The 18,659-nt window shown below is 48.3% G+C and overlaps 1 protein-coding gene across 1 annotated transcript in view; it reads left to right on the plus strand.

The window, feature by feature from the left end:
• The window catches only part of LOC140421894 (uncharacterized), a 42,461-nt gene extending 24,320 nt beyond the window's left edge, over positions 1 to 18,141 (plus strand). Inside the window, exons 4-5 of the mRNA XM_072506862.1 lie at positions 4,585 to 4,611; positions 15,996 to 18,141. Of these exons, the coding sequence (XP_072362963.1) occupies positions 4,585 to 4,611; positions 15,996 to 16,776 (808 nt within the window). The 3' untranslated portion in view covers positions 16,777 to 18,141. The remainder of the gene's footprint in view (positions 1 to 4,584; positions 4,612 to 15,995) is intronic.
• The last annotated feature ends 518 nt before the right edge of the window (positions 18,142 to 18,659 follow it).

Consider the following 18,659-nt stretch of genomic DNA (forward strand, 5'->3'; position numbering starts at 1 on the left):
GGAGCTGTGAACCAGCTGTGGGAGCAGTAGCTGTGAATCGGCTGTGGGAGCAGGAGCTGTGAACCAGCTGTGGGAGTAGGAGCTGTGAACCGGCTGTGGGAGCAGGAGCTGTGAACCGGCTGTGGGAGCAGGAGCTGTGAACCAGCTGTGGGAGCAGGAGCTGTGAACCAGCTGTGGGAGCAGGAGCTGTGAACCGGCTGTGGGAGCAGGAGCTGCGAACCAGCTGTGGGAGCAGGAGCTGTGAACCAGCTGTGGGAGCAGGAGCTGTGAAGCAGCTGTGGGAGCATGAGCTGCGAACCAGCTGTGGGAGCAGGAGCTGTGAACCGGCTGTGGGAGCAGGAGCTGCGAACCAGCTGTGGGAGCAGGAGCTGTGAACCAGCTGTGGGAGCAGGAGCTGTGAACCGGCTGTGGGAGCAGGAGCTGTGAACCAGCTGTGGGAGCAGGAGCTGTGAACCAGCTGTGGGAGCAGGAGCTGTGAACGAGCTGTGGAAGCAGGAGCTGTAAACCAGCTGTTGAAGCAGGAACTGCGAACCTGCTGTGGGAGCAGGAGCTGTGAACCAGCTGTGGGAGCAGGAGCTGTGGGAGCAGGAGCTGTGAACGAGCTGTGGAAGCAGGAGCTGTGAACCGGCTGTGGGAGCAGGAGCTGTGAACCAGCTGTGGGAGCAGGAGCTGTGAACCAGCTGTGGGAGCAGGAGCTGTGAACCAGCTGTGGGAGCAGGAGCTGTGAACCAGCTGTGGGAGCAGGAGCTGTGAACCGGCTGTGGGACCAGGAGCTGTGAACCAGCTGTGGGAGCAGGAGCTGTGAACCAGCTGTGGGAGCAGGAGCTGTGAACCAGCTGTGGGAGCAGGAGCTGTGAACCGGCTGTGGGACCCAGGAGCTGTGAACCAGCTGTGGGACCCAGGAGCTGTGAACCAGCTGTGGGAGCAGGAGCTGTGAACCGGCTGTGGGACCCAGGAGCTGTGAACCAGCTGTGGGAGCAGGAGCTGTGAACCGGCTGTGGGACCCAGGAGCAGTGAACCAGCTGTGGTAGCAGGAGCTGGGAACCAGCTGTGGGAGCAGTAGCTGTGAACCAGCTGTGGGAGCAGGAGTTGTGAACCAGCTGTGGGACCAGGACCTGTGAACCAGCTGTGGGACCAGGAGCTGCGAACCGGCTGTGGGACCCAGGAGCTGCGAACCAGCTGTGGGAGCAGAAGCTGCGAACCAGCTGTGGGAGCAGGAGCTGCGAACCAGCTGTGGGAGCAGGAGCTGTGAACCAGCTGTGGGAGCAGGAGCTGTGAATCAGCTGTGGGAGCAGGAGCTGCGAACCGGCTGTGGGAGCAGGAGCTGTGAACCAGCTGTGGGACCAGGAGCTGCGAACCGACTGTGGGAGCAGGAGCTGTGAACCAGCTGTGGGACCAGGAGCTGTGAACCAGCTGTGGGACCAGGAGCTGTGAACCGGCTGTGGGAGCAGGAGCTGCGAACCGGCTGTGGGAGCAGGAGCCGTGAACCAGCTGTGGGACCAGGAGCTGTGAACCAGCTGTGGGAGCAGGAGCTGTGAACCAGCTGTGGGAGCAGGAGCTGCGAACCGGCTGTGGGAGCAGGAGCTGTGAACCAGCTGTGGGACCAGGAGCTGTGAACCAGCTGTGGGAGCAGGAGCTGTGAACCAGCTGTGGGAGCAGGAGTTGTGAACCAGCTGTGGGAGCAGGAGCTGTGAACCGGCTGTGGGAGCAAAATTATGTAGGAGGGTCTGCACGGCTCGAATTCACTCCCAGAGAAACAATGGGATGGAAATGAGTTTTGCTCTGGCCAGATAAAATCGCACGAGACTAATGGGAAAATGATTAAAATTGTCCCCAACGTCCACTTGAGCCATTTGCAAGAGATCACCGCGGTCTGCGGAGACATTATGGAACTTTTGTGGAGAAACTGATCCCATCAGTCAGCAAATTGTCTGTGTAGCTTTCAAACTATTTTCTTGATTTCTCTCTGATTCCCATCACCCAACGCCATTAATCCTTGTCAAACACTGATCAGAAACATCAGAGATTGTTGAGGGGTTACGGTAATGTCCTGATTGAGTAAACTGCACATCCACTGACTTTCCAAAAACAATTACTTTACCCTGCTCCATGTCCAGCTGTATTTGTGCCTTTTTATGGAAGGTTTGCTCAGCAGTGAGGATATCTCACTGGAGACGACACCAGTCCCCATCAATTGGCTGCCTCCAGCTATTTTGCATGGAATCACCACTCTTTCTCAGTGACTTCAATGTGTTGACATCACCAAAGCAAAACAAGGAGAGCTTTAATACTTCTTAACTGCTGTCGGCTTTAAAAAAATAAAATTTTAAAAATGGGCAGCACAGTAGCATTGTGGATAGCACAATTGCTTCACAGCGCCAGGGTCCCAGGTTCGATTCCCGGTTTGGGTCACTGTCTGTGCAGAGTTTGCACATCCTCCCCGTGTGTGCGTGGGTTTCCTCCGGGTGCTCCGGTTTCCTCCCACAGTCCAAAGATGCGCAGGTTAGGTGGATTGGCCGTGATAAATTGCCCTTAGTGTCCAAAATTGCCCTTAGTGTTGGGTGGGGTTGGGTTATGGGGATAGGGTGGAGGTGTTGACCTTGGGTCGGGTGCTCTTTCCAAGAGCCGGTGCAGACTCGATGGGCCGAATGGCCTCCTTCTGCACTGTAAATTCTATGATTAACCCAGTATCGATCTTCACTCCAAGGAGAATCTGTGAAGCATTTTCACCAGTCTGATCCCCGTTCTGTTGATGCAGCCACTGTCCAGCACAGTTGAATGAAGCACAGTTGAATGAGTCAGTGACAAACATACACTGGATCAAAAAGCTCCTTGTGACTGGTCCAATTTCTTCAGCGTGATCACCACCTTCAGCCTCAGAATTCCCTTTGTCACCTTGAAGACCCTGGCTGGAATTTTCCGGTTGTCAGAATTCCCTTTGCCCGCTGCCAGCACACCCCCAGCTGGGCTTTGCGGCATCACGGGTTGGTTTCAATGGGGAATTTCGGCCAAAAAGCACGCGGCGGGAGAACGGAGAATCTCGCTCCTGATTTTCTGCGCAAAACCAGCACATGCTCAGAGCCCTCCTTAGACACCAATAAAACAATTACAGAGGAGAAAGACATCAATAAACACTCTGTACTCAAAATGCCACTCTGTAATACCCGGTCATTCCTGGGGTTCATTCACTCATTAGCGCTGTTCCAATCCTGTCTTGTTGCGATATCCAGATCTGCTAAAGATGCTTTCACCCAGATTTGAAACCTACAAAAGGTACCAAAACTGGCTTCCAGGGTTCCGTGGCAGGCCTGGCTGATCTGTACAACTTGAGTTTCATGTAGTTTCCTGTTCATCCAATCCGTGGTTGGTTTCTCCTCTGATTGGAAGTGCTGGAAAAGCAGAAAATTAAAATGTTGAGATCGGGGTGAGCGCGGATAGTGGAGCGATGGTGGGACTGGGGCCTGCAAGAGGGAGCTGGACCTGTGAGAGGAAGTGGTGCCTCAGAGAAGAAACTGGGAGGCCTGGGACTCCGAGAAGGAGCTGTGGGATGAGAGTGTCTGAGACAAGCCTTGGAGAACGAGCGGGATGGGGAGCGAGTTGGGCCTCGGAAAGAGGTATACGAGTGAAATACGAAAGCAAGTGAGTATATGTGAGAGATGAGTGTGTATGAGATAAGAGTGTGTGTGAGCGAGGACTGTGCTGATATACATCACTGTAAGTACACAAAGGATTAATGTACATATACTACACCTAGCTAGACACTAGAGGGAACACCAGAGACATGACACACAGACAGTCAACCAATAGGTCAGTAAGATAGGACACGACCAATGGGCATTCGCGATACACAACAGTGGTGACGCTACCACAGGAGGGCATTACACCAACCCATATAAAAGGACACATCACACATGCTCAGTCTCTTTCCAGTGGAGACTCTCAGTGAGTACAGACACAGGGTTGATTGAGCATCATACCCACCACGTGGATTGTAGCAGACTGGTTCGTCAGTCTGAGTAGCTATAGAAGGATTAACAGTAGTGTCGAATCCAAGTAGGAGAATTGTTAATAGTTTAATAAACATGTTAAAGCTATCTCCAAGTCTGAACCTTCCTCTGTCAGAGTGCACATCAAGGAAGCAGCTTATGCTACGACAAGAGCATAACAAAACATGGTTCCAGGAGTGAACTGTTTAAATCCATATAGTTAAAACTCAGCAAACAGTGACAACCAGCAACAGCAGCCAGGCAAGATGATGTTCGAGATTCCGGTCCCACAGCAGCTCAGGTACCAAGGCAATCTCAGTGAAAACTGGCGTTGGTTCAGGCAGACATTTGAGATCTACCTGGTAGCGTCCGACCTAGATGGCGTGGCGGATGCAGAGAAAATGAAGCTTCTACTTACTATCGCGGGTGCAGAAGCAGCTGAAATCTCCCAGACCTTCAAATACTCAAAGGGGCAAAACAAGCGATTTCCAGGCAGTCCTGGACAAATTCCATGAATTCTGCGAGGAACATACAAGAAGAAAAGGTAAAAGAGGTGCCAAAACTCACCGTGAGGTAGGCTTGCAGCAATGAATGGCAGTTTTGAATTGCAGCCATCTTGGGAAAGGTGCTGCACACGCGCAGTTGCACGAAGAGCGCACAGAACAGGAAGGTCCGTTTGCTCATGCGCGAGAAGCCGCACATGCGCAACTGAGAACAAGGCCCCAAGTAAAGGAACAGCGATCTGCATATGCGCAATCGCTTCCTACGCATTACATCACACACTTCAGGGCGTCAGAGGACCACGCCCACTTAAAGGGGAAATGTCCCAAAACACGGAAAAGAAATTTAAAGCCTCAAAACGAGATTCTTTCACCTGGAACGACAGCACAATGCCTGAAATTCGAGCTGAAAGTAACCTCTGCAGAACCCTGCAACAAGCAGCTAGCACCACCCAAAGAGATGATACAGTCCTTGAAGACTATGACTCGGACCTTGAATTCTTCTTTGGACATCGCGAGCCCAATGCCAGCTCCGACACAAACCGTGATGATGTGGTCTTGGAAGACAACGTTTCAGACAAAGCTTTCACCTTGGGAGGCTACCCCAGTACCAAATCCGAACCGCAACTAGACGTGTTGCACATTGACGACCCCGACGACGAGTTCTTCGGATTTGAGGATCTTCAGCCCAGCAGATATGACATCCCGACTCGTGAGTGCAGGATTAGGCTGCGGCCTGAAACCAAGAGACAGAGAGCGGTACAAGCCCACTGAGAGCGGCCTGCTGCCACACAGAGAGTGGTCCACACACCACAAAGGGTCCCAGCCTCCACACAGAAAGCGATGAATGACTCCACAGCGAGCTCGTGGACAGACTCCACGATAGAAGCAACGCAAGACTCCACAGCGCAGTCCTTGCATGAACAAGAAGTGACTCGAGTGACACAAGCCTCCACAATAGAAGCAATGCAAGACTCCAAAGCACAGTCCTTGCATGAACAAGACCATGAGGGTCTAGCAACCTCCACTGAGCAACCAGCAGTAGATACTGCAAGTCTGCCACGCTCTAGTGTACAGCAAGCAGACTATGACAGTCAACTATGCTCCAGTGAACAAGAAGAAGACTCTGACAGTCTACCACGCTCAAGTGTACAGCAAGCAGACTATGACAGTCCACCCAGATTATTTGAGCCACCAGAAGAAGACTCTGACGGTCGACCCAGCTCAAGTGTACGACAAGAAGACACTGAGGCTCTACCTACTGTATGTGAGACAAGTGATGATGGCATCCCACTTCCCATACCAGATGTGCAACGTGACAGACCTCAGCTAGAATGTACAGAGGCACTCGACAATCACAGTGAGACTACTGGTGACACCACGTTACTTCAAACCTCACTCGCTTGAGCCTCTCTGGAAGCAAATGCATTCCTGAATGTTTTGACTCCGGACGTGGAGCATCAAGAAACCTCAGAAGATGCAAGTGAACCTGCAATGACTCCGGATGGGGAGCATCGACAAACCAAAACTGACTCAGGTGAAACAGCCCAGACTCCAGACGGGGAGCATCGACAAGCCAAAGCTGATTCAAGTAAGCCGGACATGACTCCAGACGGGGAGCGCCGCAAACTCAGTGACGGCACGCTCAAGGAGACAGCAGATGCCACAGAGCACGCTAACAAGAGTAACTGTGTGAAGGACTCGTATTATCCACAGAGTGTGGTCCTTGAGCGCAACAAACACGGCAACAAAACCAACCAACACAACAACAACATCAAAGACAAGAGCAAGAAGCGTACCAAAGGCAACAACGTCGACAAGAAGCACGACAAACACAACGCCAATGGAACAACGACAGGTACGACATGGTACAACTCTGCCCATGAGGGACACTGTTACTGCCCAGCTCAGTACAATGACATGCCATGGCAGGACGATGCATCTTACCAATTCACGTTTGCTGCACTACCAACAGGCAACATGGCTTTCAGGACAGATGCCATCAAGAATTACCACCACAAGCATCGAAAGAAAAATCAGACAACGAAGTGATGTGACCACTTCTTGGTTCCTTCAGCACAGGGACACTGACGGTGTTTGCAATGCAATGCCACCATCAACATCACCAACTCACCAACCAAACAAGAAAGCCACTTGACCATAATGAATGAACTTTGGACTCATGCATATGATTTGGACTTATTATTTAATGATCACTGTTATCATAACTTGTACAGACTATCACTCATCTACCTAGTTTGTTCAATTTTCTTTGACACTGTACAGAAAATATGTAACACGAAAAAAGGGGGGATGTGGTGATATACATCACTGTAAGTACACAAATGTACAATCACTACACCTAGCTAGACGCTAGAGGGAACTCCAGAGACATGACACACAGACAGTCAACCAATAGGTCAGTAAGATAGGACACGACCAATGGGCATTCACGATACACACAGAGGTGACACTACCACAGGAGGGCATTACACCAACCCATATAAAAGGACACATCACACATGCTCAATCTCTTTCCAGTGGAGATGCTCAGTGAGTACAGACACAGGGTTGACTAAGCATCACTCCCACCACGTGGATTGTAGCAGACTGGTTAGTCAGTCTGAGTAGCTATTGAAGGATTAACAGTAGTGTTGAATCCAAGTAGGAGAATTGTTAATAGTTTAATAAACGTGTTAAAGATATCTCCAGATCTGAACCTTCCTTTGTCAGAGTGCACATCAAGGAAGCAGCTTATGCTACGACAAGAGCATAACAAAACAAGGACTGTGTGACGACAGAGCAGAGTGCACGTGTGGGAGATGAAAGTGTGTGTGTGCGAGAGAGAGATGAGAGTGTATGTGAGAGGAGTGTAAGTGAGAAATTGTACATATTGCGCAAAAACAATTTTTTTTGTAGTTTAACTTCAACGCAATAACAATGTTTCTCAGGGGTTTTGTCAGTACTCTTGGGAGGTCAGAAGGGTTTTGTGGGGGCAGCACGGTGGGCAGTGGTTAGCACTGCTGCCTCACAGCTCTGGGTCACTGTTCGTGTGGAGTTTGCACATTCTCCTCGTGTTTGTGTGGGTTTTGCCCCCGCAACCCAAAGATGGGCACGGTAGGTGGATTGGCCGCGCTAAATCGCCCCTTAATTGGAAAAAATTAATTGGGCACTCTAAATTTATACAAAAAAAAAGGGTTCCGTGGATGGAAGTTTGGGAAGCCCTGCAATAGATCATCTTAATTGTCAATCTCTTCAATGAACCCGAATAGAAGATTCAAAACTTAATCAGGGCCCCACTGACGGGCACCCAGCTCCCAAAATACTTTGTTTCTAATTTTCCTTTTGTTAGGAAGTGAGAAGGCCAGGGCCAGACCTTGTTTCCTCCTTGGTGGAGACGTAACCCTTGTCCACATCTCCACTTCATTCTTCCACTGGTTGTATGGCTCAGACTCCGAGAACAGCAGCGGGTAATCAGACCCTGACAATTTCCACTTGCTTCAGTCATTTCTCACAAAATCTACTGGGATTTTGAGATTCTGTCTGAAATTTTATTTTCCAACCTTCACCATCAGACAAGCATTCTCGGTTTCCATGTTATAATCCTGACAACGTCATCCTGACCGTCTCCCAGTGAGTTCTCCCAGTAAGCCAGAGAACACAGAGCCAGGAGTGAGACACAGCTAAGAGTGAGTTTGGGAATTTGAATCTAGGTGGGAATTGAATCAAATCAGTAAGGCAGCTCCTTTTAAATTTCAGGAGTTTAAATTAATTTAAATTAAGCTACAATTGTGCAGTGTAGGTTAACAAGGGCTGCCCCACCCACTCACATAACTGGTTGGCAGTTAAGTGTCAGTCACTTAAATCTACCTTGATCTAAAAGCAGGTGGGGGAGGGGTGTCAATTCAGGAGAGTTTAAAAAGAGCAACTTGTAAACTCACTCCCAGTGAGTTCTCCCAGTGAGCCAGAGAAGACCGAGCCAGGAGTGAGACACTTCTAAGTGTGAGTTTGGGAATTTGAATCTAGGTGGGAATTTGAAACTGGGTGGGAAGTGCTTTTTATCCCTGGTAAGTGACTGGGAAGTAGTGTTTCTGTTTCTTTTCATTGGTATATTTATTTATTTTTTCTTTGTTGTTTTTTTTTGCTGAACTTGTAGTTGTTGAAGTTAACCGAAGGTTTAAGACATGGCAGGAGATCTCAGACCCGTGTCATGCTCCTCGTGTGCGATGTGGGAGCTCAGGGACACGTCCACTGTCCCTGGCTCCTTCACGTGCAAGAAGTGTGTCCAGTTGCAGCTCCTGTTAGACCGCTTGACGGCTCTGGAGCTGCGGATGGACTCACTTTGGAGCATCCGCGATGCTGAGGACGTCGTGGATAGCACATTTAGCGAGTTGGTCACACCGCAGGTGAAAGGTACTGAGGGAGATAGAAAATGCGTGACCAAAAGACAGAGCAAGAGTAGGAAGGCAGTGCAGGTGTCCTCTGCGGTCATCTCCCTGCAAAACAGATATACTGCTTTGGATACTGTTGAGGGAGATGGCTCACCAGGGGAAGGCAGCAGCAGCCAGGTTCATGGCACCGTGGCTCGCTCTGCTGCGCAGCTGGGCAGGAAGAAGAATGGCAGGGCTATAGTGATGGGGGACTCAATTGTAAGGGGAATAGACAGGCGGTTCTGCGGACGCAATTGAGACTCCAGGATGGTATGTTGCCTCCCTGGTGCAAGGGTCAAGGATGTCTCGGAGCGGCTGCAGGACATTCTGGAGGGGGGAGGGTGAACATCCAGCAGTCGTGGTGCACATAGGCACCAACGATATAGGTGAAAAAACGGTCCTACAAGCTGAATTTAGGGAGCTAGGAGTTAAACTAAAAAGTAGGACCTCAAAGGTAGTAATCTCAGGATTGCTACCAGTGCCACGGGCTAGTCAGAGTAGGAATGTCAGGATAGAGAGGATGAATGCGTGGCTCGAGAGATGGTGCAAGAGGGAGCGATTCAAATTCCTGGGACATTGGAACCTGTTCTGGGGGAGGTGGGACCAGTACAAACCGGACGGTCTGCACCTGGGCAGGACTGGAACCGATGTCCTAGGGGGCGGGGTGTTTGCTAGAGCTGTTGGGGAGAGTTTAAACTAATGTGGCAGGGGGATGGGAACCGATGCAGGAAGTTGGAAGGTAGTAAAACAGGGACAGAAATAAAAGGCAGTAAGGGGGAAAGTGTAAGGCAGAGAAGCCACAGTAAAAAATCAAAAAGGGCGACAGTACAAGGTACAGTGACTGAGGGGAGCTCAGTGAATAGGACCAGGAATACTAAAAGAAAGAAAATGGGAAGTGAAAACATTAATGGTAAGCGACGCGGCAGGTTGTTACATGAAGATATGGGTTTAACGACAAGGAAAATTAGGAGAAAGGTTAAGAGGAAATATAACTTAGGAGAGGTTACTGATCGAGGTGTGAAGATTCAGAACAGAGGTAAAAAAGCCAACATAAGTGTACTTTACCTGAATGCTCGTAGTATTCGGAATAAGGTAAATGAGTTGATGGCGCAAATCATTGTGAATGACTATGATTTAGTGGCCATTACTGAAACATGGTTAAAGGATGGTCACGACTGGGAGTTAAATATCCGAGGGTATCAAACTTTTCAGAAGGACAGAGTGGATGGTAAGGGAGGTGGTGTAGCTCTGTTATTTAAGGATGACATCCGGGCAACAGTAAGGGATGACATCGGTGCTATGGAGGATAAGGTTGAATCCATTTGGGTGGAAATCAGGAATAGTAAGGCGAAAAGGTCACTGATCGGAGAAATCTATAGGCCACCAAATAGTAACATTATGGTGGGGCAGGCAATAAACAAAGAAATAACTGATGCATGTAGAAATGGTACAGCAGTTATCATGGGGGATTTTAATCTACATGTCAATTGGTTTAACCAGGTTGGTCAAGGTTGAGGAGGAGTTTATAGAATGTATCCGCGATAGTTTCCTAGAACAGTATGTAATGGAACCTACGAGGGAACAAGCAGTCCTAGATCTGGTCCTGTGTAATGAGACAGGATTGATTCAGGATCTCATAGTTAGGGATCCTCTCGGAAGGAGCGATCACAATATGGTGGAATTTAAAATACAGATGGAGGGTGAGAAGGTAAAATCAAGCACTAGTGTTTTGTGCTTAAACAAAGGAGATTACAATGGGATGAGAGAAGAACTAGCTAAGGTAGACTGGGAGCAAAGACTTTATGGTGAAACAGTTGAGGAACAGTGGCGAACCTTCCAAGTGATTTTTCACAGTGCTCAGCAAAGGTTTATACCAACAAAAAGGAAGGACGGTAAAAAGAGGGAAAATCGACCGTGGATATCTAAGGAAATAAGGGAGAGTATCAAATTGAAGGAAAAAACATACAAAGTAGCAAAGATCAGTGGGAGACTAGAGGACTGGGAAATCTTTAGGGGGCAACAGAAAGCTACTAAAAAAGCTATCAAGAAGAGTAAGATAGATTATGGGTAAACTTGCTCAGAATATAAAAACAGATAGTAAAAGTTTCTACAAATACATAAAACAAAAAAGAGTGGCTAAGGTAAATATTGGTCCTTTAGAGGATGAGAAGGGAGATTTAATAATGGGAGATGAGGAAATGGCTGAGGAACTGAACAGGTTTTTTGGGTCGATCTTCACAGTGGAAGACACAAATAACATGCCAGTGACTGATGGAAATGAGGCTATGACAGGTGAGGACCTTGAGAGGATTGTTATCACCAAGGAGGTAGTGATGGGCAAACTAATGAGGCTAAAGGTAGACAAGTCTCCTGGACCTGATGGAATGCATCCCAGAGTGCTAAAAGAGATGGCTAGGGAAATTGCAAATGCACTAGTGATAATTTACCAAAATTCACTAGACTCTGGGGTGGTCCCGGCGGATTGGAAATTAGCAAACGTGACACCACTGTTTAAAAAAGGAGGTAGGCAGAAAGCGGGTAATTATCGGCCAGTGAGCTTAACTTCGGTAGTCGGGAAGATACTGGAATCTATCATCAAGGAAGAAATAGCGAGGCATCTGGATGGAAATTGTCCCATTGGGCAGATGCAGCATGGGTTCATAAAGGGCAGGTCATGCCTAACTAATTTAGTGGAATTATTTGAGGACATTAACAGTGCAGTAGATAATGGGGAGCCAATGGATATGGTATATCTGGATTTCCAGAAAGCCTTTGGCAAGGTGCCACACAAAAGGTTGCTGCATAAGATAAAGATGCTTGGCATTAAGGGGAAAGTAGTAGCATGGATAAAGGATTGGTTAATTAATAGAAAGCAAAGAGTGGGGATTAATGGGTGTTTCTCTGGTTGGCAATCAGTCGCTAGTGGTGTCCCTCAGGGATCAGTGTTGGGCCCACAACTGTTCACAATTTACATAGATGATTTCTAGTTGGGGACCAAGGGCAAAGTGTCCAAGTTTGCAGACGACACTAAGATAAGTGGTAAAGCAAAAAGTGCAGAGGATACTGGAAGTCTGCAGAGGGATTTGGATAGGCTAAGTGAATGGGCTAGGGTCTGGCAGATGGAATACAATGTTGACAAATGTGAGGTTATCCATTTTGGTAGGAATAACAGCAAAAGGGATTATTATTTAAATGATAAAATATTAAAACATGCTGCTGTGCAGAGAGACCTGGGTGTGCTAGTGCATGAGTCGCAAAAAGTTGGTTTACAGGTGCAACAGGTGATTAAGAAGGCGAATGGAATTGTGTCCTTCATTGCTAGAGGGATGGAGTTTAAGACTAGGGAGGTTATGCTGTAATTGTATAAGGTGTTGGTGAGGCCACATCTGGAGTATTGTGTTCAGTTTTGGTCTCCTTACCTGAGAAAGGACATATTGGCACTGGAGGGAGTGCAGAGGAGATTCACTAGGTTGATCCCAGAGTTGAGGGGATTAGATTATGACGAGAGGTTGGATTACGAGGAGAGGTTGTGTAGACTGGGACTGTACTCGTTGGAATTTAGAAGGATGAGGGGGGATCTTATAGAAACATATAAGATTATGAAGGGAATAGACAGGATAGATGCGGGCAGGTTGTTTCCACTGGCGGGTGAAAGCAGAACTAGGGGGCATAGCCTCAAAATAAAGGGAAGTAGATTTAGGACTGAGTTTATGAGGAACTTCTTCACCCAAAGGGTTGTGAATCTATGGAATTCCTTGCCCAGTGAAGCAGTAGAGGCTCCTTCATTAAATGTTTTTAAGATAAAGATAAATAGTTTTTTGAAGAATAAAGGGATTAAGGGTTATGGTGTTCGGGCCGGAAAGTGGAGCTGAGTCCACAAAAGATCAGCCATGATCTCATTGAATGGTGGAGCAGGCTCGAGGGGCCAGATGGCCTACTCCTGCTCCTAGTTCTTATATTCATGGTGAAGGAAGAAACTGCAGCCGATCTGTACTTGGGACAGATTTATTCACGGGTGAAACATTACAGGGATTTACCTCCTGACCCCACTCCAGTCTTTATCAATAAGTGACTCTTGATACTCATTTTGATTAAAACAAACAAACAATTTAGGTGGGATGACAGGCCCTGGTCGGGCTCTGTAACTAAAAAAATATGAAAGATTAAACAAACTGAACCAAATTGTAATTCCTGGGGGTGATGATGCACCCCAGCCCCCGCGGTGCCGATCGGGCACTGAAGGAGTCTCTTTACATGAGCTCAAGGGACTATCCAAGAAGTTCCCCCCCATCTGTATATACTAAACTGCGATTGAGAGAGTTAACACTGTCAGTCGGAGCATCTAAGGTCTCTAATCGGTGTGAAGCTGCTGGTGTATCAATAGGATGAATATTGATGATACCTTTCCTGCACTCAGATCAGATGAATGGACTCTCCTTGGTGTCAACACGGTGTGGGCACAGATTGCATGACTGAGCGAATCTGACATTCAATTTTTGATGCGCCGTTTGGTGTGAGATTTGTCTGTAAATATTCTCCTTCTGCTATCACTGTCAGTCCACAATAGAAATTCAGAACAGACAATTCTAGTTCCTATGGAATACTATTTCCTCTCATTCCCCAAGATCTGTAAATCTCCATCCCGCACTCTCCCTCCATTCTCACTCTGCTGTATCTAATATTCACCCTCCCAATTCTCCTGAAGGTGCTGATTCGGGCTGATTGACAGCCTGTTAATCACCCTGCTCCATGTCCTGGACACACAGACCTGAAAATTTTCCTGCAGACTACCAGACAGATGTGTGTCTACATCACTGGGCGGGATTCACTTCATTTCCCTTCAGTTGCTGCACCAACGTCTCCCCAGAATGGGAAAAGAAATGGAAAGGGTAAAAGTTTTAGTCCAACTTCCGCATTGTGGCGTCACCAGAGAGCCCTGCCTGCATCAGCCAATAGGAATCACCTTGCCTCGTGGTGACGTCTCCGGGTTCCAGTGCGCAGGCCTGGCGTGGACACGGGAGCCCCGCCCCCACCCCACCCCACCCATTGTTCCCCGTGCATCTCCTCGAGACAAGGTTGGCAGGCAACCGGCTGACGGCTCCGGTCAGAACGAGAATCCGCTCAGTGACCGCCCCCTTGCCCGAGTCTGCGCATGTGCGGGTGAGAGCCCGCCCCCTGACCTTCCGGCTGCGCTGTTGACCAATGGTAAAATTGGAGGACCGGAAGGACTCTTTTCCAACAGGTCATCAGAGCGCGGACTTCCGGTGACTCAAAATGGCGATTCACACAGACTGAAACCTCCTCCTGCCTCCAGCATCTGTGAGTAAAACACTTTCTTTTCTCCCCCTTTCCATTTATTTTCTCATTCTCACCTTCAATTGGTCACTTGCAGCAACTGAAGGGAAAGGAAGTGAATCCAGGGAGGGTGCAGACTCTGCAAAGCTTGGCCCAGGTCTCTCTCTCTCTCTTAAAGACATTGACATCCTTTGCTCCCTCAGTTTGACACATTTATTTGTCTGACTAAAAGGATGGTCTCTTTCCCAATGTTCACAATTAAAGGGCTGAATTCAAATTGCACCATCTGCTGTGGTGGGATTCGAACCCTGGTCCCCAGAGCATTGACAAAGCATCTGCTGTGACAAAGAGTCATCCAGACTCCAAACGTTAGCTCCCTTCTCTCCCCACAGATGTTGTCAGACCTGCTGCGATTGGCCAGTATTTTCTGTTTTTGTTTCAGATTCCAACATCTGCAGTAATTTGCTTTTATCCCCAGAACATTATCCTGGATCTCTGGATTACTGAGCCAGTGATAATACCACTGCACCATGCACAGTGGCTAGCACCAGGTCACTGTCCGTGTGGAGTTTGCACATTCTCCCCGTGTCTGTCTGGGTCTCCCCCCGCAACCCAAATATGCGCAGGGTAGGTGGATTGGCCACGATAAATTGCCCCTTGATTCGAAAAATTTCAAAAAAAACACCTCTGCAACACAGCCTCCCCTCTCCATAATCCTGTTCCCCTGAAAGTTTATTTCCCTCAAGTGCCGATCCAATTTCATTTTGAAATGCTTTGCCTTCCCATACATCATTTAGATTGTCTGTCAGTTCCAGATTTCTCACATCCTCCTCCCACATAGGGTTCAGTATATTGCTCATTATCAGTTCAGTTATATACACTGGGCCCGGTTTAGCTCAGATGGCTGGACAGTTGGTCCGAGATGCAGAGCGACGCCAACAGAGTGGGTTCTATTCCCGTACTGGCTGAGGTTATTGATGAAGGCCCACTTTCTCAACCTTACCCCTCGCCTGAGGTGTGGTGATGGTCAGATTAAATCACCACCAGGCAGCTCTCCCCCGCAAAGGAGAAAGCAGCCTATGGTCATCTGGGACTATGGCGACTTTGCTATAGATACAAACGGAGAATACAAGCAGCCTGGACAAAGATTTTAAGGCCTCTCTGGGACATGAAACAGTGACCATGGATCTGTTGCTCAAATAAAATCGCACCTTAACAAGAATTCGGTGGAGTGAGTGTTGGATGACTTTTGGGAAGGAGAGAGGATCGAATGTTCATAGATGCTAGAATTTACTGTTCTGAATTTCTATCCTGTACTGACAGTGATGATTTTGTAAACTCCTTTTACAGGATCTCAGAAGGTGAGGATTTACAGACAGAAATATCAAGGCAAACTTCAACATCCGACAGCATCGCTCAATTCATCGGGACTGGAATATCATCGGCCTTTAAATCTCGAAGGAGAAATGTTTGTCTGTTCTGTCTGCTTCAGAATGCTTTAAACATCAGTGTGACTGGAAAAGCCCCGAGACACACACACCCGAGTGAGAGTGTTCCAGAGCACTGACTGTGGAAAGAGCTTTAACCAGTTACACAGCCTGAAAAAACATTGCACCGTTCGCAGTGGGAGAGACCGTACACGTGTTCAGTGTGTGGACGAGGCCTAAACTGGGCGGTGAATCGGAGAGACACAAGGACACCCGCACCATGGAGAAACCGTGGAAATGTGGAGACTGTGGGAAGGCATACAGAGCTCCATCACAACTGGAAGCTCATCGACGCAGTCACACTGGGGAGAGGCCGTTCACCTGCTCTCGGTGTGGGAAAGGATTCACTCACTTATTCACCCTGCAGAAACACCAGAGAGTTCACACTGGGGAGAGGCCATTCACCTGCTCTGTGTGTGAAAAGGGTTTTACTCAGTTATCCAGCCTGCAGACACACCAGCGAGTTCACACTGGAGAGAGGCCGTTCACCTGCTCTCGGTGTGGGAAGGGATTCACTCGGCTGTGTAACCTGCAGTCACACCAGCAAGTTCACACCGGGGAGAGGCCGTTCACCTGCTCTGTGTGTGGGACAGGATTCACTCGGTTGTCCAACCTGCGGGTACACCAGCGAGTCCACACCGGGGAGAGGCCGTTCACCTGCTCACAGTGTGGGAAGGGATTCAGTGAGTTATCCAACCTGCGGGTACACGAGCGAGTCCACACCGGGGAGAGGCCGTACACCTGCTCGGACTGTGGGAGGAGATTCTCTAAGTCATCCAACATGGTGTCACACCAGCGACTTCACACCAGGGAGAGACCATTCGCCTGCTCTGTATGTGGGAAGGGATTCAGCGATTCATCCACCCGGCTGACACACCAATGCACTCACAGTGGGGAGAGCCGTTTACCATCTCTAAGTATGGGATGGGGTTCACTCGATCAGCCTACCTGCCCAAACACCAGCGAGTTCACACCGGGGAGAGGCCGTTCACCTGCTGCGAGTGTGGAAGGGATTCAGTCAGTTAACCTACCCGCTCAAACACCAACAGGTTCACACAGGGAAGAGGCTGTGATATGATATGTTATCTTCAAAAAAGAGCCACAGGTCCAGTTGCTTTGAGGTGTCTAAAAATACAACTTTATTTGCCAATGATTCACCTTGATTCTCTCAAATAGAAAAAATAAATCAAAACTTATATCAAATAATACATCAAAACATAATAGAGAGTTAAACAAAAACATAAGAAAATATTAGAAATTCAATCGATGGTTCACAATTTCTTCAAAAATAAGTTCAGAACAAAACTTTAATCATGAAGCCTTATTCTTAAAGAAATCCTGATCAATGGTCTAATCCCTCATTTACTCTCATTGGTTTCTAATTCTCAGCTGAAGCTTCCTGATTTATTCAAATAACTGTCTATCACTCAGAAAATGATTTGTTATCCAAGCATTGGTCATTACTTAAGACTTATTAATGTCCATCATATTAATGAAATGTCTACATGCCCCCGCCACTTGGACTAATCCTACAAATATAAGGTGCTTGCATTAACCTTACTGTTGCTAAGGCGTTGATACATTTTTATTACTAAATGTTGCTGAGGCTTTGATACATTTTCATTACAGAATGTGTTGAGGAACAATGGTTTATTCATTACAAGGGGCTTTTATGCAACTTTTCATGAAACAATGTTAGATTCCAGCATTGCAATTCTTATTTATTATCTGAAACAATGACTATCTTTCCACATTAGCCTTGTGGATATTCCATTCTCTGTCTGTGCGTTGAATTAAGAAATGTACTGCATCAATTCTTAAAGGCACCAATAAATCATTAAAACAATAAATCAGTGAATCAATAAATCAGTAAATATCAGGCCGTTCATCTGCTGTGTGTGTGGGAAGGGTTTTCCCTGTTATCCACCCTGCGCAGCTACCAGCGAGTTCACAAGTGGTGACAGGGGTTGGGCTCTGCTGTTATTGCTGCTGTTAATCACACCCAGGACTGAACCATGTCCATTCTGACACTTGGCGAAGTGGGAGGGTCAGAGGGTTTCTCTCTGCTGGACTCAGTGAGGGGGCTGAGGAGATTTACGAGAACGGCACCAGGGATGAGGGACTTCAGTTAGTTGGAGAGACCGGAGCAGCTGAAATTGTTCTCTTCAGACCACAGGGTCATTCGGGAAGGGAAGGAGGCCATTCAGCCCATTGATCCCATGCTGGATCTCTGTGGAGCAAACCGGTCAGTCCCATTTCCCTCAAGTGCCCATCCAAATTTCATTTTGAAATTGTTCAGGGTGTCTGCTTCCACCATCCTCACGGGCAGCGAGTTCCAGGTCACTCCCTGTGTACCTCCCCACACACCCGCATCTTTCTGTTTTCATTCTTCATGGGATGTGGTGTTTCTGGCCGGGCCCAGCATTTGTTGTCCTTCCCTAATTGCTGCTTTAGGGACTTCCGGTTGCGGCTATGCGGAGCTAAGCCGCACATTCGGCAGCTCTCTCTAAAACAGACTTTTGGGCTCTCTTGAGGAGCCCCAATGGCAATTTTTTCGACAACGTCTAGTGTGGAAAGTGAGCAAGGTCCCCCCTCCATAGTATATGGATTGGACCAGGAGTGGAGCGGTCAAAAAAGCGTTTTTGGAGCAGCAAAAAGTGCGAGGGAGAAAAAACAAGATGGCGGCGGGCGTAGATCAAGCGGCATGGGTGCAGGAGGAGCAGGAGTTTCTCAGGCGCTGCTTTGTGAACCAGCTGTGGGAGCAGGAGCTGTGAACCAGCTGTGGGAGCAGGAGCTGTGAACCGGCTGTGGGAACAGGAGCTGTGAACCGGCTGTGGGAGCAGGAGCTGTGAACCGGCTGTGGGAGCAGGAGCTGTGAACCAGCTGTGGGAGCAGGAGCTGCGAACCGGCTGTGGGAGCAGGAGCTGTGAACCAGCTGTGGGAACAGGAGCTGTGAACCGA

The sequence above is a fragment of the Scyliorhinus torazame genome, chromosome 5, assembly GCF_047496885.1.
Source record: "Scyliorhinus torazame isolate Kashiwa2021f chromosome 5, sScyTor2.1, whole genome shotgun sequence".
Lineage (NCBI taxonomy): Eukaryota > Metazoa > Chordata > Chondrichthyes > Carcharhiniformes > Scyliorhinidae > Scyliorhinus > Scyliorhinus torazame.